The sequence below is a fragment of the Thrips palmi genome, unplaced genomic scaffold (genome assembly GCF_012932325.1).
Source record: "Thrips palmi isolate BJ-2018 unplaced genomic scaffold, TpBJ-2018v1 HiC_scaffold_5, whole genome shotgun sequence".
Taxonomy (NCBI): domain Eukaryota; kingdom Metazoa; phylum Arthropoda; class Insecta; order Thysanoptera; family Thripidae; genus Thrips; species Thrips palmi.
In genome coordinates, this window is record NW_023144632.1 from 8,496,070 (window position 1) to 8,519,629 (window position 23,560).

General features: G+C 58.4%; 1 protein-coding gene across 1 annotated transcript; it reads right to left on the reverse strand.

Moving 5' to 3' along the window:
* Positions 1 to 19,479: 19,479 nt before the first annotated feature.
* Positions 19,480 to 22,964, reverse strand: LOC117650461 (protein takeout-like). Its single transcript, XM_034393916.1, has 6 exons — positions 22,808 to 22,964; positions 21,825 to 21,926; positions 20,965 to 21,112; positions 20,626 to 20,759; positions 20,115 to 20,270; positions 19,480 to 19,678 (listed from the first exon to the last, which is right to left on the reverse strand). Exons 1-6 carry the CDS (start codon positions 22,887 to 22,889, stop codon positions 19,524 to 19,526), a joined length of 777 nt encoding a protein of 258 aa, XP_034249807.1. The 5' UTR covers positions 22,890 to 22,964; the 3' UTR covers positions 19,480 to 19,523.
* Between the last annotated feature and the right edge of the window lie 596 nt (positions 22,965 to 23,560).

Here is a 23,560-nt window from a genome sequence, read left to right on the forward strand (position 1 = left end):
CCGCTTTTTGGTGGCAGAGTGGCCGCGGGCCCCGCGCTCCGCACCGCGTACGAGCCGCGCCGAGCCGCGCCGACCAATTTAACGAGGCGATTCACTCAGCGGACTCATTCCGAGAGTCTCCCTCCGTCTCCCTCGCGCCTCCACTGGACGGCCCGAGAGTACGAGAGAGAAAGAGCGGCGGAAACGACTCTCAGTCTGCTGCTCACTCGGCACGGAGTGACGAAACAATGGCGCCGCCGGAGCGGCTGGGCAGGAAAAGTGGCGAGGTTGGCAACGCGTTGCGCGGCGTGGGCGAGGTTGGCGAGGTTTGCGATGTTTCCGCGGTGCCGGGGCGGAGCGCCCAGCGCAGCCCCACAGACTGATTCCGGGAGGCGCTCCGTCTCTCTCGCACTCATGCTGCACGCCGCGCGAGTGCGAGAGAGACGGGGCGACGAAAACGAATCTCAGTCCGCAGCGCCCCAGAATGCACGCTGCCGCCGCGTACTTTGCGGTGCCGTGGCGCCGTTGCAGGCCAGCCTCGAAGGCATTCCCCGCACCAGCCGAGCCGTGAACAATATTCGCGGAATAAACACGGCATCACGGCGGAACGCGAAACGCATAAACGTGCCGGAGTAAAAAAGGGAAAGAGGAGGGGAAAGCGGGGCAGTTTTCATATGCATCATTCTGCTGTCTAGTTTTAGGACCGCTCGCTCGGCCAGAGAAAGAAAACAGTCCAACGTTCACCCGAAGTCTCCCAAATTGAACTTCCCGTGAGGATGCACCTTCGGCTTCACGATCCCATGAGACAACTCCCATTCCATGGGGCTTTGATACAGTGGCGTGACATAACGTTCCTTTGAATGAGAAAACTGTCTCGTTCTCCCTCGTTCCTTTAAACATAGCTGGTCACACTTAAAGGAACGTCACAGGCTTGGTTTATTTGTCACATTGTTCTAAGCATGACACTAGCCAGCTGGGAAGCCACCACATTTTTCTCGACAAGACAAACACATTGCTAACTTTGATGAGATAATTTGAATCAAACTGGGCATGCCAGCATAGGCAGCCCAGCCTTCTGTCAAAGAGACCAGTCACTAGAGCAGCAGTCGTTACGGCTTACATAAAAATTGAGTGTGAAACACACACCAGCAAGTTGGTGAAACCAAATCATTTCCAACCAAAAAAGGAAAGCCGTGTCACCCTTCTTGATTAACAGTGTATATATGTAGAGTCAGTTGTGGCTATAGCCACATTTCCATGAGTAACTGCCCCAAGGGACTCAATTCCTTGACCAATGCGATTCGGAGCGCCATAGGCGAATAGGTCCAAATTGGGACCGGGAAGGCGCGAAAAAGAAAGAGCGAGGCCCCGGTTTACAGTGTGGTGACGGCCGCGGCCTGGCTCGGCACCGGCCATCCGGACGGCCACCGGACACCCTGATGAAGGCTATTGTTCTGCTTTAAGTGGTCAGGAAGGCGTCAGCACGCCCGTTGGCCGCCAGGCGCCGCCAGGCCACCCACAGTGCGGAAAATGCGAAAAGAATGCGCCGTTAACGCTCTGTTTGCGGGTTGTGTGCGGTGATTGTATCCCCAAGCAGGGGCGGGTCCAGAGACGGGTTCAAGGGGGGCGTGGCGCAACGGTCGCCTGCCCTAAGGGGGCAAAGTGCGACTTTGTTTTTCTTCGGGCGGCTTGCAGGCTTGGGGCGAGGCCTCCCTCCCTCGCCCTCGACGGCCGCGAGCCTGCGCCAGCGGCGCCAGCAGCGCTACACAGTGGGCCAGAAGACCGGTGGAGGCGGCCAAAACTCTAGACGCGTTTTGAGCTCCAGAGTCGCTTACCAGGACTCGAACCGAACGTGTGATCCCACCAATGGATTCCTCGTTCGGAGAGCAATCCATTGGTGGGGTCACACGCTCGGTTCAAGTCCAATTTAGGGACTTTGGAGCTCAAAACGCGTCTGGAGTTTTGGCCGCCTCCAGCGGTCTTCTGGCCCACTGTGCGCCAGCAGCGCCGGCCCACGTCCTTCGAAATGCCGCCTCTCTCGGCGCCGCGCCCGCCGCGCCCACACTTCGCATATGAGGCGCCACCGTCGAACGGCGGGGTCCTCGCCCACTGCAAGGGAGGGGGGGCTCTAAGACAGCCATCGCGGCGTGCGGCGCTCCAGACCATTGTCGTCGGCGCCCCAGCGTGTTTATAAGGTGGCTGCTTAACGTGGTAAAGCCGCAAACACCCCGCGCGCCGAGCAGCAAGGGGGAGGAAGACAGAGACAGGGACGAAGAGAGAGAGAGAGGCAGAGGAGGGGGGGGAGAACGAAAAGCTGCATTTTGGGTGTCAAACATCGCGGTTAAAACAAAGCCTATCATCTCCCCTCCAACAATTTCAAACGTGCAGAAAAAAGAACGCTTTTTTAAGCCACCACTCCTATCTCAGTTACCCGACTGTGGCAACGGCGGCGCTGTGTTAACACGGCTTAGTGCGATAGGCCACCGAGTGAATGCCGGTTTTGTTTATTTTCCAGTGGGGGCGCGGCTCCAGCCGGCCCACGCAGTGCCGCCGTGCTGGGACTACTCCCCCGCTTTGGTTCCGGCGTTAATATTTTTTAATTTAGCGCACAATAGGCGGGCGGCGTTACTTAAATGCGCGGCATTGTTTCCCCGCGGACAGCGCGGCACTCCCTTCCTGCCCCCCACCCCCCTTCTTCCGCGCCCCTCCGCGCCCCTCCACGCCCCTCCGCGCCCCTCTGGGCTCTCGGCCGGCGGGCACATTACATTACAATCTATTACCGGCCGGGCCTGCCCGCCCGCCTCTCTGGCTGCCTGCCGCTGCGACTTCCCTGGCGAGGCTGGCCGCCTGGTGGGCCGCCTGGTGGCGGGGCTGACCACTCAGATTCCGAACATTGCTTCGCCGCTCTGTCCGGCGCGTACCGAAGATTTTGCCTTCCTGGGGGTTAATGCTGAATCTGCGTGACCACCCCCGGGGTGCGCACCTCACCCAAAAACATGACTTCTTGGATCAAGGGAAAAATTAACTTTTCTGTTTTTTTTTTTAAGAAAATTTTTCTTTTTTCAAACTTTTTTTCTTGTATGCAGAAAAAATTTCTTGTGCCAAGACTTTTTTTCTTGTAAAAACCGAGAAAATTAAAAATCAAGATACCATTTTTCTGGGTGTTGGTTCTGTCTCCCCCGCACTACCGGACCACTCCATGAAAGCGAGATAGATAGGTGGGGTGGCCGCGGGCGTTCACCGCCCAATATAGAGGCAAGGTTTTATGTCAGGGCTCACGGGGGCCAACCGATTGCGGACCAGGGTTCGGCATCTATTATTTCTGGCGGTCAACCTCCCGTGCTGGGGCTACCCATTAGCGTGGAGAGCTTTGGCCGTTTTCGCCTCGACTCGCCAGACAGGATGTCATGTTTCCTCTTAAGCCGCACCAAACCAGCTTTAAAGCACCAAACGCCATGTGTGGGTTTTCAGTAGGGTCCCTGGATTGCGTACCCTCCCGCAGCTAAAGCCTCCGTTAGAATGAAACTGCAGCAAACGACACCCAAGCTACGGAAATGCTGCGTTTTACAAATGCTACCTTTGCTTCGTGGTTTTACTCTGAGAGAAAGGGGTGCTATGAATGAAGGACGAGAGCACCATTGTATCAAAGCTCCCGGAACAGCAGCTCATGGGGGCGGCCGGCGCTGCTGATGGCGAGAGGTTGGCGGGTCGGGGGCGTGGGGGGGCGGGGGCGGCGGGGGCGGCGGGGCGGCGGGGGGCGGGGCGGCGGGGGCCCCCGGGGGCGGGCCCGCGTCGGGGGCGGTTGGGGGGGCGGGGGCGAGGGGGCCCGCGGGAAAAAGGAGGCGGGGCGGGGTCCCCTGGTCCTTTGGGGGGTTGGGCCGGCGCTGGGCGGGGGGGGGCGCGGGGGGGCGGGGCGGGGCCCCCGGGCGTGGGTGGGGGGGGGGGGGGGGGTTTTTGGCCAGGGAGAGTAAGAGGCTTCCCCGGTCCGCGATGTTCTCGCGGCGCGCGGTAAAGGCCTCGGCTGGCATGTGTTGTGGGCCACTACTCAGACGCCACGCCCCGCCACGCCCCGCCACGCCCCGCCACGCCCCGCCACGCCCCGCCACGCCCCACCACGCCACTGCTTGAAGGCGACGAGGGCGTCCACGGCGCTAACGCGTCGCTCGTCATCGCGCTGCGCTTCCAAAGTTGAACACGGCGACGAGAACGGACGCGCCGCATGAAGCGCCATTTGCAAAGTTGGCCGGTGTGCACCCCACTCGGGCGCTCCACGCCGCGCGGCACCGGCGGGGCACCGGCAGGGCACGGCCAGGGCACCGGGGCAGTGGTTAAGGCCGCGTCCGAAGAGTCTTCGTCGCTCTGTCTCTCTCTTTCGGGACGCCCCGTCGAGTGCGACAGAGACAGCGAGACTCTCGAGAGCACGGAGCGATGAGTCACTCCGCCGTTGGCAGCGCCGCCAGCGGGCAGCGGTAGCGGTGTGGCGGTCCGAGGAGCAGTACACCGTGGCAAACGACGCTATTTCTGTAGTGCGTCGTGAGCGACTGGAGATACAAAAGTTAGGCACGAGGATGGCCGAGGATGGCTCGTTTGAAGTTGAATTTTGGAGTCACGCCCAGCTGAGGAGTCCGCGGCTTGCGCTGCACCGCGAGCAGAGGCGCGGCACCGGAGGGTGACTGCCAGCCATTATGGAGTCACTGGCGGGTTTGTACCGCGGCGTGGCGCGGCAGGGCATGGCGTGTCTAGCTGAACTAGCTGAACCGCTGGGCGCGGTGGCGCGGTGAAAATCTGTCTGGCCAATCCGTCCGCTCTGCCTGGCTGCGCTGCGTCCGCGGCAGGCGGAGTGGGCCAAACATTGTTGGCACACTGCTGATTCCATCAAGCCAGGCAGCGCGCTGCAGGCTCGCCCCCAACGGGGCCCAACGGGGCTTTCGTCGCCCTGTCCCTCTCGCACCCCCAAAGCGGGCCGCCGGGCCGGGGTGCGAGCGGGACAGCACTGCCGTTCGGAATGAGACCACTGGCCAGTGTGGGCCCGGCCCAGCCCGGCCCAGCCCGGCCCTAATCCACTTTGGCGCGTCCTTTTGAAACGCCGCGCCGCCGCGTCACTGACCCCTAATCTCGCTAGCCTGCCCACTCATTCCGGGAGTCGTCTCTCTCGCACTCATGGGGCGTGCCGTGGAGGTGCGAGAGAGACAGAGAGACGAAAATGGCTCGCTCGGAATCAGTCCACGCTGGCTAGGCTAGCCTGGCCAGTCGGCTAGCCTCGCACCAGCCAGGCCAGGCCGGGCCGCGCAAAGTCATTCAAACAATTGGCGCGAACCGCAGTGGGGCGCGGCGGGCGGCAGGGCGTGGCGGGGCGTCTGGGTGGGGCGTTTTTCCCCTCGCGGAGCTAGCCAACAACACCCCGACCGCCACGCCGCCACCGCCAGTTCGGGCCCATTGCCGCGCCCCTCACCGACCACTTGCCACAGGTTGGGCCGAGTCCTCCCCCCGCCCCCCTTCCCCCTTCCCGGGATGAATTCTGGCTGTACGGTAGGAGTTGGCCGCTCAAGGGGTTGAGGGGCGGCGGCGTGGCGCGGCGTGGCGTTTTTACCTGTTCGTTGTACGCCTTCATCTCTATGCAAATGGTGGCACAATTAATTCGCCCGCTAATCCAATCGCTTTGAAACCCTCCTCCGCTCTCTTCCCCCTCCTCCCCCCTCCCCGTCGCTCTCCGCGGCCGTCCTGCGGCTCTGCTGTCCGGACCCTACCGCGGCCGCTGGCTCGTTCCGCGCCGCACCTAAACACTCAAATCACAGAGGCTTCGAATACGTGCTCGCTAAACTAATTACACTCTATGCGGTAAATGCAGGTTGCGCGCTCCAGGCGCCCCCCACCCCCCGCTTCTCCCACCCCCTTTCTCACGTCAAAGGAGGTCCATCCCACTTGCTATTCGCGAGGTCACATGAGCTTCCAGGCGCACCTATCTCGTTAATCTCAAAAGCAGCGGAGGAAAAAGGGGGCGGGGGGGCGTCTTGTGAGCGCAGGTGCCGACCTCTGGCGGGCGTAGTGTCGCCGCTGCCGCCGTGCACGTGTGTGCCAAAACAGGTTGGCGGAGGCAGGGCTCACTGCGGCCCAAGAATATTAACGACTCGCGCGAGTACACTGGAAACTCGGAGGTGAGAAATTGAGCCACCACCGTAGGGGCGAGAAATATAATTCGTGGGTGAGAATCGAAATTAACACCTCCGGAGCGCTGAGGAGATTTTTCCGCATGGAGGGTTAAAGCAATGAATGCCGAAAATTTAGCGATAGTCTTGATTCTTACCACGAGATGGTGACAGATATTTTCTCGCTGAAATTTGGTCACAATGCTCACCCTTTCAATTTTCGGTGTACCTGCACGCGGCGGCCACGGCGGCCACGGCGTCACGGCGTCACGGCGGGGACACGCTCAAGGAGACGCAGCCGACATGCTCCCTGGCACTGCGACTTAATTTGCCTCCCACACATAGACACACACACACACCTCATCGTTGACTTCTCATATGGCGTGTGCCTTGTCCCACACACACTCATACAGACAAGCCCACCTCTCAGACACGCACACACACCAGCAGCATACCGACACACCGACACAACACATGCATAAACCACCTGCGTATTCTTTGCAGCGCGGGGCGCGACAGAGCAGTCATGAGTATGTATGCGGCGCGCTTTCCGCACCCCATCTTTTGCACGTGCGTACGTGCGCGCTGCTCTGTGTGTGTGTGTGTGTGTGAGAGAGAGAGAGAGAGAGAGAGAGAGAGAGAGAGAGGGGGGGAGGGGCCAGTGGGTAGGAGGCACCACCGAGGGGCTCAACGATCAACAGACAGAGAAAGGTAAATCTTCCCGTGTACGTACAGTCATCACACACTCTTCCGAGGCTCCAAGCCTCAACTTTGAGGTTTGAGGCCTCGCAAGGAAGGTATTTTGAGCATTCTTAAGCTGGGCCACTTTGTACGCATGCGTTTCATATGCTCAGAACATTTCGTAAGGTTTTAGCCGCGTGTGGAGGCACTGGAAGTTGCCTGCGGCTTTGACTGCACACCACGTGAGCTACTTTTTTTCTGTCCGTCCGTCTGTCTGTCTATCTGTCTGTCTGTCTGTCTGTCTGTCTGTCTGTCTGTCTGTCTGTCTGTGTCTGCCTGTCTGTCTTTCTGTCCGCGGCTCTTTCTGTCTGATGGCGAGGTTTGCCGCACCCCGCGGTCCCCTCACATGGATGTGTCTTGAGGGAGAGATGCTGCCGCTCCCATTCGCCGCCCCGATGCCGCTGCTTGTGTTTAGAGGACTCTCGAGCCCCCCCCCCCTCTCTCTCTCCTCTTCCTAGCTCACTCCCACCGCCCCCGCCCCCTTCCTCCTCACTGCCCCCGAGAGTCAGCAGTCGGCACCTCCGTCTGCGCCCCCTCTCCCCCCTCCCCCTCCCCCCGCGCCAGTCTCACCTCCAGTGTGTTTTCGCGTGTGTGGCGCCGCGGCGAATCCGTGTTATTGCATTTTTATGGTAATTTCTAATATCTGGCCGCTGCAGGCGCGGGGCGGGGCGGGCCACGGCGCGGCAAGGCTTCACTTCCACGTGGGGCGCGGGGGAGCGGCGGCCGATCGCCATACAATGAGTGTGGGGCCCGCACCGCACCAGCACACTGAGAGTCGTTTCCGTCGCTCTGTCTCTCTCGCACTCGTGGCGCGCTCCTTGCGGGTGCGAGCGAGACAGAGCGACGGAAACGACTCTCGGAATCAGTCTGCAGGCGGCGCGGCGCGGCACGGCGGCGAATCTGAATCGGACGCCAAGCCCCGCAAAGCCGTGGGAATGGGTCCGTACTCGGGGCGGGCTTCGGAAATGCAACTGCTGCAGGCGCGGGGGTGGGAAAAGGAGGGGGGGGGGCTTGGCGGTGCGGTGCGGGGGGCGGCACGGCAGCACGGCAGGCGCGACAACAACCAGGCCGCCATCGTGGGGGGCCGTTGGCTGTGAAGGGAGGGAAGGCGAGTCCGCTGCACTCTAAAAGTCTGACAGTCGAGATTCGCCATATTGTGGTGGAAATTCTCCAACATAGGGAGATGACGAAGACATTGTAACTTACCTTCAAGTGCCTCTCAGATAATTTGTCAAATTTCTTTTGTTATGGAGAGTCTCCACCTTGCAGCCTTTCGGCGGAAGACACCAGAGTGTGCTTGCCGAAATGCTGCACGAAGTGTCAAGAAGTGTAGGTAATAGTAAGGACACAGGCTCGCTTCTAAAACGGTTCCGCTGGACAGAAGAGCACAATGGACTCAGGCGTGACCCAGGATCCCGAAGAGTTCCGACGAGTGAGGCGCCATAACCAACCATGTGTCGTCCTCGCCAGCTGAGATTTCTGAGGCGGGGTGAGCAGGCTGTTTACTGTCCCCCAGGGCACTCCCCCTCCCCCCTCCCCCTTTTCTCTCCCAGGGGCGGCGCTATGCGTGCGACGCAGCAACGCAGTGGGCACTAGGGGCGCACACACGACGGCACGGCACGGCACGGCTCGGTACGGAGAGGGCTCTGGGGGGCTTCTGGGGCCCGCTCCCTTCCCTTTCCCTTAATTCCTCCGTGGGTTCCCTCTTCCGTTCCAGCCATGCCACGTCAACCCAACCTAGGTCCACCGGCCGCCGCCCGCCCCTGCCAGTGCATCCTCACCGTCAGCCAAAACTTTACCAAACCCAAGACAATGTTTTACGCTGAACTAAATGCCCCTATGAACTAAATAACTGACTTTTCTTGTGTTTGCAAGAAGCTGAACAAAATGACGACAGGATGCAGCAAATTTTCAGGGGTCAGTTACAACCATCATATGGTTGTGGTTATGGCTCCACATAAATATGGATGAATCTTGCCTACCGCATGAAGAACTCGGTAGAAACGGCTGCTGGTTTGGGCTTAAGCCATTTCCAGAGAGTTCTTGGGAAAACCCGGAACCGTTCTTCCGTGATTCTTCACTATAATGTGCACTGAGAAAACCTTACAAACTATTTTAGGCCTTACAAAGAAAAGCAGCTTGTTAGGCTATAAGAAAGTATTTTGAGCATACATAAGCTCACAAAGGAAATGCTTTGTAATTTACAAACTATTTCTTCGTATAACAAAGTAAATTAGTGTGTACAATGTATGCTCAAAATACTTCGTAAGATTTTAAGTATGTGGAAGTTGTTCTCTTTATAGTTAACAATGGCTCCCTCGTTTAAGAGTGGCCCCCCAACAAGCCCCAACACCCTGCCGCCGGCCTGTCCGTTTGCCCGGCCGAAAAGGCCGAGCTTAATGGACTGATTGGCAGCGGCACCATTCCGGACACGTATGCAAGGCAGTGCTGTGCGGCGCGGCGGGCGGATTGATCATTTTGTAATGAAACAGCGGCACTGCACTGCTATGCACTGCTATGCACTGCCCGTCCCGCTCGGTTCGGGCTTTGGAATTCCTCTTTTCGGCTGACATGGCTGGCATCCGCCGCTCCACACGTCCAACCGAGGAGACTTACACCACTCTTGGTTCCCAGTGCGCCTAGGTGGAAAACCACGTTCGGGTGCAGTGGGAATCCACCCGGCTGCCCGGGCAGCAAAGGTGTTGGCCGCAATGCGAGCGCTGCCCGTTCCCGATCACAACTGTTAGGTGTGCTGAAACGGTATGGGATTTACCAGTCGCCAGCAGCGGGCCGCGAAATCCCGAAACTCGGACGCACGGGTTCGCGTTTCGTCGAGGGGGTAAACACTTGCGTAATATCCTGTACACAAAAGCCGGGTATTACGCCGTAATACGCGTAATAGTAATACATTTTGGGATCAAAAGTATCAGAAAATGTCATTTTTCAATGAAATCGAGGCGTAATACATGCGTAATGCAAGTGTAGTAACAGGGAGTAGTCTGCACAAGGTTCACCGGAGTGTTTACCCCCTCGCGCTTTGTTTCTCGAACGTGTCGCCGTGTGGGTCCGCGCGGGGCAGGGTCTGGCCTGGGGGCGGGCCGAGGGACGGGCAAGGGCGACCAGGGGTGGACAGGGAAAACCAGGGGCGGCGCGGCGGGCTCGGCCAGAGACGGAATGTCAACAAACACGCTGGCGCGCGCTGCCGCCTCCAACAGGATAAACAAAAAGTTAAGCGGTGTAATAATATTGATGTTGGGGTGGACCGGATCGGGCGACACCCTTCCGTGGCTCCACCCACTCGATACTTTGACCCCACCACCCTCTGTGTGCCGGTGGCACACGATAAGCCTGCAGGCCTGCTGGCCGCCTGGCCCACTACGCTGTTTGTCCTTCGGGGCAGCGGGGCGCGAGAGCGCGGACAAAGACGGCATGTTGCCGTGTTTGAGGGAAAATGCCGGAAGGCCGTGCCGCTGCGCCCCGCTCTGGGCCCCGCTCTGCGCCCCGCGCTGCGCCTCGCTCTGCGCCTTGCTCCGGGCCGCGAGGGCTGGCTGGCTGCCTGGCTGCTTGCTATGCAGCTCGGCTCGGCGATGTCCCAGAACGGCCCATCCCAGGCGCCCAGTGCCCGGACCCCGGGGCAGCGCGGGGCAGCGCGGGGCCCTCTGCGCTCCTGTCGTGTAGCGAGGAGGCGGCGGGGCGGCAGGTGACCGCCATTGATTCGCGTTGAGTACACAGAGGGCCGGCCCGGCCTGCCCGGCCCTGTCGCGTGCTGTCCGGGGCGCTGGGGCCGAGTGGCGCCAGCACTGCCAGCAGTCGCTTCCTCGCTCCGTCCCTGTCCCACCCACGGGGCGCCCTGTCGAGGTGCGAGAGAGACAGGAAGCGACTCTTCGATGCGGCCCGGCAGCCGACTCGGGCGCAGCCCCCAAACTCGCGCCGACTGTCCGTCGTGACGGCCGTGGCGGCCGTGGCGGGCCCCCCGCCGCCTGTTTTGCCCGCCGCAGCCCCCTTTGCCGTCACAATCACGACACCCACTTGCGTTTGCATCTTTGATGTGCTGCCACACTGCCAAACCAATGGCTCCACACCTCTTCCTGTTGCGGAGTTGGTTCTCCCCACTTGGACGTGTGGCGTTCGCGGTCTCTACGCTCCAGGTAGCCCACGCAGAGATCCAGTACCTTTGCAAGGTGCAAACGTGACGAACTCCACTCTTGAAGTGTGGATACTGCAAACTCCTGAGTGCGGAGACTGAAAATTCCACACTGTCTCAAAACCTCACAAACTGTTTTCGCCTTTGCGAAAGTAAAGTAGCTTGTCGACAAAGTATTTTGAGCATACGTAAGCTCACCTAGAAAATACTTCGTAATTTGCGTGAGTGTCGGTGTGAGTGCGAGAGAGTGAGATGGTTCGAGACACAAGGCCATTAGGCGTGACTCTGTCATGCGGAATACTTCCATACCAACGACCTCGGCTCCTGAACGCATCGCCGCGGCGCGCCGGCACCGCCATCACGGCGCCAAGTTTTCCATTGTTCGAGTCCCGCGCCTTCGAGGGCTTCTGGTTTCCGGTGTTCTGCGACGATGATAACGGGACGCCCCTTCGACGCGCCGCGGGGACGCGTCCGGACGGCACGGGAGTAAGGAGATCACCCTGTCGCCGATTTGTCTTCATATCACGTCCCACACCACATGTTTCTGTACGAACTTTACACGTTTTTTTTTGTGTAGATGGCCTTTATTTTTTTTACAAATTTGTTCTCAATTTGCACTTGACTTGAAACCTGGGACTCATTGTAAACTGACACCCAACTTTATTGTTAGACATCGGGCATTCGAAGGCCCCGTCCTCGGACGTGCGCGGACGTGCCGCGGAGGACAGCCCTGCCCTACCCGACGACCAAGTGGCGGTGCCCCTCGTCTCCGACGTCGTGGACGCCGTGGACGCCCTCTCGGGCCGGGCGCGTAGTTACTGCGCCCTCCCGCTTCGGGTATTCATCCCCGCGTTCGTGACGGAGGGCCCCGCGCCGGCAGATGACCCATCCTCGACATTCATAAAGGCCGGAGCGACCGGGGCGGGGCGGGGCGGGGCGGGGCGGGGCGGGGCGGGTCAGCCTCGACCGGGACGTGCGCGGCATGCCTCGGCCGGCCTCGGCCCAGATAGCGATCGTTAAGCTGCGGCCGCCGCCAGGGGCCGCCCTGCCCAGCCTCGGCCCGCCTCGGCCCTCGGCCGCAACACGACAATTATTTACACGGCGTTTTTCCCGCCCCGCGCACTAATTAGTCACTTCACTGGGGACGTGTGGGTGGAGGCGGGACGACGGGGCGGGGCGACGGGGCGACGCCAGCAGGTGGGCAAACAGCGCCCCGGGCACGGCACGGCACGGCACGGCACGACACGACGTGGCACGGAGCGGTACGGCTTCGCCCTTCTTGTCCTCCGCGGCCCTGAAATTTGTTAACCCGCAACAAAGGCCGTTTGGGCGCGAGATTCGGAAGGCCGCCGCCGCCACGCACGCGACAGCAACGGCACCGACCCGCCCCCCCCCCGCCCCGCCCCGCCCCGCCCTACCCGCCGCCCCGTCCTGTCCGCCCACCGCGGTTCCCCACCGCAAGCCAAAGTCGCCGTTGCAAAAGAGCCGCGCCGTGAGAAATTGCGTCCACCGTTTGTTTATCGATGTTTCGGTCGTAAAATCTGACAGGATAGGACAAACCGGCTTGGCTAACGTTGTCAGAAAGCGCGGCCGGGGCCAAGCCGCCCGCGGCAGGGCCTTGTATATCAAGAGGAGCTTGGGCATGCCCTGCAGGGCGAGGGGGGGGGGGGGGGGGGGGGGGGGGGAAGTTGGCAGGGCGGCAAGGGATTACCGGAGGGGAGGGCCTTTCACCCACACAGAGTCAGGTGCCACGACGTTGCCACGAGTGTGTGTGTGTGTATGTGTGCGCGTGCGTGTGTGTACGTGTGTGCAGGTGCGTCCGTGCGCCCATCATGGAGAAACCGCGTCGGCGCGCGGCTCGACTCCCCCTCAGCAGAACTAAGAAGCGACGCGACCCGGCACACTAGAAAGAGTCGGCGCGGACGCCCTATAGAACTACTGCAAGCGCCGCAAACATCCTTCGCCTTTCGCGGCGTGTGCGCTCTGGAAGTCTAAGGTGCGAAAAATGTGCCCCTGCGTTAAAGCGGTTTTCAACCTTTTCGCGACCCGTAAAGAGGCGGCTACAAACTAAAAGGACCCCAGGGCTAAAATTAAGTCTCTCCCCCCCCCCTCTTAAGAAAATACTCTTGACCCAAATATGCATCCTCCATCCTCCCGTCCTAGAGAAACACCCTTGGCCTGGAGAAACGCTCTCGTCCTGGAGACGCTCTTGGCCAGGAGAAGTTCTGTTCGCGAATAATGCTCCCACGCACCCTTATAGAGAGCCTCATGAGTGCGACTGAAACCGTGACGACACTCCTCCCCCCCCCCCCCCCCCCACACACACACAACACCACCACCACTCCGTGACCGACGCACCACGGTCCACACACTGGTATGCAACGAATGTGACGTCGCACATTCGTTTCGAATGTCAGTTTTGTCACGTTCGTTCGAACGTGGATCATCATCAGTGTGACATCATTATTCAAACGAACGTAACGAAATTCTCATTCTAACGAATGTGACGCCTCGTTCGTCGAGGAACTGTGCACGCGCGCCCAGCGTGGCCGCCGCCCGAAGGGATTCGGATTAATTGGTGGAGCGCGGGAAAAGGTGGCCGCCTCTCCCTCGCTTCCCTCTTTTCCATCACCGCCTTGCAAACACCATCAACACGGATCGTATTTGCTGCCGCGCCTCGCGCCTCGCTGCCTCGCTGCCGAGCCTGATGGGTTGCCTACCCGCGCGGCGCGAGCGGAGCGGAGCCGATACGGTAACGATTCGAGGACCGGGCGCGAGCACACGCAGAGCGACTCTCGGTGGCTGCAGGGCAGGGGAAAGGAGGGGAGGGGTTAGGGGGAGTGGAGGGGAGGGGGGTTTATGGCGCCGACGATTCACGCTGCGGTGCTGGCGGTGCCGTGGCGCGGGGTCACGAGTCATGGTAATGATGTCACGACTGCCGCCCGCTGCATAGGCCACCCGCAAGGGCCGCAGCCACCCACGACTAATGGAGCATGGGGCGGGGGGGGCGGGGCGGGGGGGGGGCGGGGCGGGGCGGGGCGGGGCGGGGCGGGGGGGGGCGGGATGATGCGGCGGGGGGGTGGGTTCCCTCTGTTTCGTTTCCAAAGCGTTGCAGCAACCGGCCCCCCACGCCGCCACGCAACGCTGCTGCGGTCGTTACCAAAGAAAAGAGGTGAGGCCGACGCGGCCCACGCCCCCCCCCGCCCCGACCCACCCCACCCCGCCCCCCCCCTGCCCCTCGCTGTCACGTGGTCGATTTGGGGAATGACAGTGCCGGCACCGGAAAAGATCGTCGCGGAGGCCGAAGGTCACGATTGTGCCGAACGCAAGAATTGGACGGACTGATGGGCGCAGCGGCGGTCACGGTTTCGGTTGGCACGGCCGCTGTCCCCTCCGCGCGAAAGGGCTCCCGGTGTGGAGTGGCTTGCGGAGTCTGGAGGCTGGCCTCGCGAAGGGGCGTCATTCCGGGAGTTTTGAGGCTAGCCTCGGGAAGGGATGTTACATCGGGAGTTTTGAGGCCAGCCTCGCGAAGGGTCGACATTGTCGCGCCTTTGCTCTTTCGATGCTCCGAACGACGGCCTAGTCGCCCCCCCCCCCCCCACACACACACACACACACACACACACACCACACTCGGACTCTGTCAGGGCTTATGCTTCCTGTATTGTCATAGACAACCCCTGAAATGACGGGGGAAATGCATATTAACACCTTCGCGCCGGTGCGAGAACATGGTTCTCGCACGCTGAAAGCCCAAACGCCGATACGAGAACATGGTTCTCGTCACGAGCTGTTTTCGTTTTAAAACCTCTAGAAAAGATGGGGTAACTCGGATCGAAAAAGCGATGCCATATTCGGAATCTGCGTAAAATTTCCACATTTCGGCTAAAAAATTTTAAATCTCGAGCATGTAATTTGGCACGAGAACTGGTTCTCGTGCCGGCAGGAACGGATCGCAAACACGAGAACCATGTTCTCGTACCGGCGGGGAAAACCATTTCACCAAGGTAAATTCACAAAAAAGGTCCTCGTACTTTTGTGAATTTACCTTGGTGAAGTGGCGTTCCCGCCGGTACGAGAACATGGTTCTCGTGTTTGCGATCCGTTCCTGCCGGTACGAGAACATGGTTCTCGTGTTTGCGATCCGTTCCTGCCGCCACGAGAACATGGTTCTCGTGCCAAAAATGACATCGCTTTTTCGATCCGAGTTACCCCATCTTTTCTAGAGGTTTTGAACGAAAAAAGGTCGCGACGAGAACCATGTTCTCGTATCGGCATTTGGGCTTTTGTCGTGCGAGAACCATGTTCTCGCACCGGTGTAAAGAGGCTGAGTCCATTTTTTTTTTTTTTTTAGTTCTAATTTTATCATCCCCTTTTCCACCAATTGTGGCCTTTCAGCCGGTACGAGAAAAATGGTTCTCGTACGGCAAAGGCTCAGACGCCGACACGAGAACATGGTTCTCGTATAGGAGATTTTTGGCGCATGGTGTTTGGGTGGTCATACCAAGTCCGAATATCCATGTGCCATGTGGTTGCGACGTAAGGTTCGGAAGTTAGCACCTTCGGCATCTAGGCTTTTCCACCAAACTTGGCTTCGGCGCGAAGGTGTTAAGAGTGCCTTGCAAATCAGAGTGTGGGACTGCTGCGCCACGGTTGGATTTGCGGAGTGCAGTTCTGAGCGACCGCGCCAGGGCAGGGAAGTGCTGGGGAGAGTGTTGACCGGCAGGCTGAGCACTGCTCTCGTCGCGCTGGCTCTCTCGCACTCCTGGGGCGTTTCGGAAGGGAGCGAGAGAGAGAGATGGCTTCGAAAGCAGTGCTCAGCCTGCAGAACCGATGCAAGACCTGCTATGACGGCCCGTCGGGCAGACGAGAACAGCGCCGCTAATGTGTTTCATCACTTTACGATGCATGCCCCGCGCTGGGCTGCGGGGCATCCACTTGTCACACGCTGCCCCAACGTTATTCGGAGAGGGAGGGGGAGACAGAGACAACTGCTAGTGATTGATGCTCCAACCTGTTCCTCGGGAGGGGTGCAGCCCAGTGGTGGGGTTGCGGGGGCGTGTGAGGCACGGTGCGGAGGAGAGGAAGGGGGAGGGGCTGTCCGGCTGCGCGACAAAGCACGGCTGCCTATCGTATTCTGCGGGGCGAGGGCTCCTGCCCCGTGTCGTGCGGGGGACTTCGAACACACATTGTAACGGAGCGCGCGGCGGCGGTTGGAGGTCGCAGGGGAGGGGGAGAGCGTAAGTTTGAATATCAAAGGGGATAAGGGAGCACTCCTAAATTGGACCCGGAGTGACCCGCGCGCGCCTGGTGTGTAGGTTTGCCTTTTCAGCGTGGTGTGTGTGTGTCGGCAGGTGTGTGTGTGTGTATGTGTGTGTGTGTGTGTGTCGCACTGTCCCCTGCCCCTGCCCCTGGCCCAGTCGACGTAGATATTGGTAGCGGGGACTGCTATGAATCATCAGGGCCAACACGTGTCCTGGAGGACGACACGGAGTACGGCTTTATTTGCGAGTCATAAACTTGCCGCCCCCCCCCCCTCTCTACTCTTCCCCCTCGTCCTTTTCCCCGGGCTGTTGTGATTTTGATCCCGAGACGTAAAGCGATGCAAATGATATGCGGATACCACCTGAACTGCTCTTGACTGCAGAAACCGTGCGTTCGCCGTTCTGTGCTCGCTGCTCTCAAACCTCGCGAAGGATCGTAGCCACTCGTTAGAGCACTCCCAGAGTGCTCAGTGGGCCAGGAGATCCCTTTAATCCCAGGAACGTGACATCACGTTGAATCGAACGTGACAAAATGTCACGTTCGTTTGAGCATTGTGTCACATTCGGTTGGATGTGAATGGGCCAAAAATAAGCTTGTTCGCATTCAAACGAATGTGACACAATGGTCAAAGGAACGTGACATTTGGTCACGTTCGTTCCAACGTGGTGTCACGTTCCTGGAATGAGAGTGGACCGGTGGAGGCTGTCAATGCTCTAGACCCGTTTAGAGCTCCAGAGTCGCTAAACAAACAGGACTCGAACCGAACGTGTCACCCTACCAAAATTAGATTTCTCGTTCGGAGAGCAATCCATCTGTGGGGTCACACGTCCTGGTTGAGCCACATTTAGCGACTCTGGAGTGCAGAACGCGTCTGGAGTTTTGGCCGCCTCCACCGGTCTTCAGGCCCACTGTGGCCGAGGATGAGGAGTGGATCCCGATGCCGCCGATCGATGAATGAATGCACACTGCGAATCCACGCCGCGTCCACGAGTCGGGGCAAGACTCATTGCTCCTTGTCGCACTCACGGCGCGTGCCGCATGGGCCGTCGGGGTGCGAGAGAGACAGAGAGACGGAGGCATGGGGGAGGCGGATTGACAGTCTTAACCAACACGTGGCGGTCGTAACCCGCAAGCCACCAGGTGCGCTACATGGCAATCTCTCCCCTCTGCCTACAGCCCTTGTCCCGCCCCCGTCGGCCCTGTAGTGCCCCGCTGCCTGAAACAGCATTTCAGAGTGAAAAGCAGGTTAGCGTCGAGGTGCCCCGCTGGCTGGCTGGCTGGCTGTGGTGTGCTGCCGTCGCGGTGGTGCTGTAGTGAGTGGCGCTGTAGTCGCACCGCGGCCGCTAAGCCCTGCAGCCCCAGCCTCCCTGCCGAGCCGCCTGGATGAAGCCGCGCTAAGCCCGGCCCTGCAGGGAGGGGCGGGCAGGGGGTGGCCAGTATAGCATAGTGCGGTCGCGGCGCGCTGCGCGCCAGGCGGGCCGTGCCCTGGCCGTGCCCTGGCCGTGCCCTGGCCGTGCCCTGGCCGTGCCCTGGCCGTGCCCTGGCCGTGCCCTGGCCGTGCCCTGGCCGTGCCCTGGCCGTGCCCTGGCCGTGCCCTGGCCGTGCCCTGGCCGTGCCCTGGCCGTGCCCTGGCCGTGCCCTGGCCGTGCCCTGGCCGTGCCGACCGCACGACACGCCGAGGCGGACTGGCGCTGCCTGGCGCCACACCGGGGAGCCCAGCCAGCCGTCGGGTTGGTTAGCGCTACGGCGCGCAAGTGGCGGGGATCGCGCTCAGATTACGCCGCGTTTAGGACTCCAATTATTTCACTTTGACTCCGGCACGAGCGACACACACACACACACACACACACACACACACACACACAGACACGCGCGCGCACACACACGCACACAAGCGCAATTTCCTGTCAACAAAGTTGCGGCCGTCCCAGATTGGCCTGGACAGCGCGGGGAACCCTCCGGTCGGGTTGTCATTACTGCTGACAGCGAAAAAAAAGAGGGGTTGACAGGGGGCAGTCCGAAGCGAAAAAGCAGACACGGAGGGAAAATGCAATAATCAAAGTCACTGTTCGTTAATGGACTTTTGCGTGTCCGCGTGGCTTTCGTCCTCACAGTGCAGGTGCAGGGTTGCCGCGTCGTCCGGGGGGATGAAGCCGTGCTCCAGCAGGGAAGCTCGGCCTTTGACGAAAGTTCTTTCATTAGCGCCGCTTTTTGTCGGCGACTTGTCATGCCTCACTTCTTTCTCACATTGTGTGGTGCTTCGCCGCTCCAGCGCGTTTCACAGTGCAGGACGCGGCGGACGTGGCTCTGGTGGGTCCGCCATCCCGGGACGGAACGCCGCCACACGCCGCCACACGCCACGGCCTCGTCAAATTTTGTGGTCCAGCTTCCCGCTAATCCCCCTGGGCTTTTAGGGGGGCGGGGGGAGAGAGAGAGAGAGAGAGAGAGAGAGAGAGAGAGAGAGAGAGAGGGGGGGGGAGCGAGAGAGAGGGAGAGAGCGAGCGGCGAGCCGTGTGAGCGCGTCCCGCAGTGCCCCACCCCCCCGACCACAGATCAACCCCCGAGCGCGGTACGGCATGGCGTGATGCGGCCGACCGCAGACAGAACTGAACGGTGCGCGCGGCGGCCGGCCGCGTCTGGCCTGCATCTGATAGGAGCTGCACCAGTAGTGGTGGTGCACTTTGAACAAAAGGAACTGTACGCTGATTCACATTATTGGGAAGAAAAAAACTATTTTGGTTTTTTGGTTGCATAATCGTAGTGAGAGTGTTTTTGTTCCATGAATTTTCAGATGTGGTCAGTCAGGGTAATTTTGGGACACGGGACTAATATGAGTCAGCTGTTTCCTGGATAAGACTTGCCTCTTTCGAACTCGTGCCATGTCAGACGTTATTTTCACTATAAAAAACATCATATTTGATATGGCATGAGCTCTATTCATGATTCTAGTCCCGTAAACAGCTGTCCCATTTCCGCCGCGTGTCCCAAAATTACCACCAAATGACTCGTCGATCTAACGACGCTGGTGTCTGTAAGTACATTTTCCTACAATGTACGTTTGTAAGTGGGCGTTTCACAGACTTTATTTCTTTATTTATTTGCCTGCCAGTAGCGCCAAGAATAGCTGGATCGTTTCCGGCCAGTGGAGGGCACGTGAGTGTCGTGCAAGCCGTGGGAAATAATGCAGGCAACATGCCCTGGCACTCCATCGGCTTATATCAATGTTTATTTAATTTCTAAGAATAGTTTCACCGATCGGCCCAGAAGTCGTCTGCTGGGACGAGCTCCGACAGCCTCTTGACCACCAGCAGCACCACTCCCCCCACGGCCTCGGCCATGCCGGGGCCCAGCTCCTTTAGCAGCTCCCGCCAATTCTCGTTGAGGAACAAGTTCATGCTGTTGCCTGCGCAAGCCACAAATGCGTTAGTCTCTGCACTGGGAAAAGTAAATCGTGTGGTTCTACGCTGCATTCAAGCATAGAACCAGGCTTCAAGACCGTACGCCCTTCTTGAAATACACATCTATTCATAGGACACATTTTTCATACGTTGTTACGCGGTAAGCACACCCGCAAAGATGAGTAATTTGAGTATCTTAGGTTCTGCTGCCACCATATTGCACTCGGTTACTAAGAGGCACTCTAGGGTGTGATTGCCTTCTGATAATGTATGAAAAAGGCATGCAGAAAATTGTGCATGAAATGATTTTGCACCAGCAAGAATCAGTCGATTGTGCCATGTTTGAGCGGATGGTGGTACTTTGCGACACGAACAAATCTTGCTTCAAGGACCTTCTTTCCCGGGTGTGGACCACGGCGGGCCACCCTTTTTCCAACTGACCTAGCGTCTGGTCGCCGTTGAAGAGATTGTCGAAGTTGATGTACATGGCGTCCGCCCCGATAATGTTGATGTCCGACTTGGGGATGTAGAAGTATTCCTTGCCGTCGGCATTCTTCTTTGTGGGCCACTCGTAGTAGTAGTGAACTCTTAGGTTGGCTGGAGCAAAAATAAAAGGTGTAAGACATGAGCGACTAATTTTGTCGTCACCATAACCACAGCTTTTATATCTTGCATTCAACACCGTGACAATTAGGTTGGTCCTTCCCGAAGTTTTCCCCACAGTGAAGCCTCACAGTCAAACCAAGTCTCCTGTTGTGCAGAGTAATTCTCCAAAGTTTGACGCCTCCACGTTTCAAGTGTGGAGTAGCTCACGGTTTGGTGCAAAAAAGGAGAATTCAACACTTGCAGTGTGAGACTACAAACTTTGCATTTGCAAGTGCGGAAACTGCGATTTCCACGCCTCCGCGTTCCAAGTTGGTTCGACAGTGTCGTGCCCTTGTGGTGTACTTACTGACGGTGACGTTGGAGGGGCCGTTGCCGTGGATGGGCAGCAGCAGCACCCGGCCGCTGGACCGGTACGTGCCGGACAAGGTGAAGGAGGGGATCAGCACGTCGAAGTGGGTGCTCTTGTTGGCGTAGTTCGTCCTGCAGCAGAGGACGAAAATGAGAGTTTGGGTGCGTTTACATTGCCAAACCGAGAGATAGGGACTCTGTGAGGTACTCCACACTGGACGCGTGGAGCCTCCCACTCGTCCAGTGTGGAGAATTACTGTGCACCAGGAAGTGAGGAGTTCTCCACGCTGCAAATTGTAACTTTCACAAAATGGAAAAGAAAATATTTTGGTCCTACTTGTAGTTATAGAGGCGGCTCTCGCCCAGTCCCCAGATCTCAGCCGGCTCCCAGGTGATGTTGAGGCCCACGGTGCTCGTGCCCTGAGACAGTGCCATCCGGGGCACCACCAGCGGACGCATGCTGGGGATGCCGAGCTTCTTGTCTCCTGGCAAGGGATTGGAAATCACTCTCAGCACACTGTGAAAATTTTGGTTGCCTTTTGATGATAATTTCAGGGCTAATATTCCTTGCAAGCTTGCGAGGGTATCATCGAAACATTTGATGACATTGTTGTCACGCCCATGCAATAAGTATAGAATCGATGAAAATGTCATCACTTTGGAATGACAATGTCATCACTTGCAAGTGATGAAAATGTCACCCACGATTTTGTCATAAAGTGACAAAAATGTTTTACAGGGCACGTACACACTAAGGTCTGAACGCATGCAGCTATATTGTAGGTTATGGCCAGTTTCGTGCCACTTTAATTAATTAACTGATTCAAATGTTTTTCAATGCAAAGGTTTTGGTGTGCGTAAGCTTACAAAGAAATCAAGTTAGTCAAATCCTACAACGGACAAATCCGTCTGTTTTTCCAACAAGATTGCAACTGAATCAGGACTGCACAAAACTATCTGCAGGATACAAATCACACGTCCGTAAGGACTTTAGTGAGCACTGTTAAACAAAGGCATGAAAACTATGCCCTTGAAGGGCGGAATGCATTTAGAAGGGAATTAAAATTTCGCCTAGATATTCTATACGTACTTCAAAGGGCACAAACCGATTCTCACCGTTCTCAAAACGGAAATCGTTTGAGACAGATTTTTGATGCCTTTGTTTTACCCGCGTGTGAAGGCAACACAGTGGCGTACCGTTTGCGAGCGAGCTGACGCCTTGGTTGGCGACTTTCTGGACGCACGCAGACAGGACCTCGTCGGATGACCGTCGGGAGCACTTCGGGCGGAAGTAGGCAGCTGTGGCAAACCATTTGAGTTGACTCGTTGCGCAGACATTTAAATTTCAGAACAACATTCCCAACAGTGGTGTTGAATAAACTGTATCGAGGAGCGGCAAAAAAGAAAAACACCATCACAATGGAACAAAAACAGGTTGTCGAGAGAGTAGCAGTTTGAGTCTGCCAGTGATCAGACGCAGTCAAGGTCGCCTGCTTGCACAATTAAGGAGAACACAAGGCAATTGAGGCACACGGAGCCGAGGCGTCGAGGTGAGCTCAACGTGCACTGTAAGCCCAAAGGCCGCTCAGTGTGCCCCGGCTCACTCGTCCTCTTACGAGTTTCCGGTTGCAGCTGTTGGTTGTGTTAGTATTGACTTTTCTACCGCAACTATCGAACAAAGTTGATCATCGCATTGAAGTCTTTTTTTTTTTCGTGTGCGAGTGATTTGTTGACCACACGGAAATCCAAGTGTAGGACGGCCTGGCACTGTTTTGCGTGAACCAAAGTGGATTACGCCCACAAGTGTCAGACACGAATACCTCAAACCTGGAAGTGTACCTGTCAGTGTCACACTAATGACTCACACCTTGAAATCTGAGACGGTCTGCCCCACACTTGCAGTTCGCCGGTCTCGGTGCCCTGGCATTGAACCACCCATGGTTATTCAACGAATGTGACGTCATACTCGTTAGGATGTGAACCTTGTCACGTTCGTTTGCATACAGTGTCACATCCGTTTGCATGAGACACGGCCTAGGATGCCACATCCGTTTCGACGTGGATCACCGTCCAAACGAATGTGACATCATAATCAGATAAACAAAACATGACAAGATTCCCCCTCTAACGAAAGGAGTGCACCCTGCCATAGCGATCTCGCTCACCGGCGCGCTACTTACGAAGTTTGGCCGCGTCCGCGAGCGCCAGGCCGAGCGCCAGGCCCACCAGGCCCACGACGAGGAGCTCCAGGAAGCGGGCCATGTCGCCAGCCTCGCGAGTCGGCGAATGAGTCTGAAGCGCGCCGCTCCGTACCAGTGTGGGGCCGGCCGGCACTCGTACCGACACCCGGAGAGAGAGAGAGAGAGAGAGAGAGAGAGAGAGAGAGAGAGAGAGAGAGAGAGAGAGAGGCGGGGGAAGGCAGCCTGGCTTGCTTATTCGCCCGTCGTCATGTAGTCTGGGCTTTAGTCGCGCTGTCTGCCTCGCACTCATCGGTGTTGCGTGTGCGAGAGAGACAGAGGAGGTGGAAGCGCGCGCCGCGCGCGCGGAGGAGGAGGCGTTGGGAGTGGCTTGAGTCGGAAGGCCGCCGAGTCGAGCATCGACGGCGTGCCGCCAAGTCGTTGCCTCGCGAAGCGTGTCCGCGATCCACGCCAGGCCTGCCCGGCGTGAGCCTCGCGACTCTGGGAAGTGTTCCCGAACGGAGCGGCCAGGACGCAGGACACACCAGGCGGTGACATAGCTGGAGACAGTGACCACGGCGGAGATGCGTCATCGAGGCGACCCGGCGACCACCGGGTCGCGGCCGGTTTGAGGCCCCCTGGCACCATCTTTACGATTGTCTCGGACGGACCAAATCAAAAAGAGAAAAAAGATGTTGTGCCGCACCTGGAACGTAGGATCGCGCCAGCGGAGTCGTTTGCGTAGGACACTCGGTG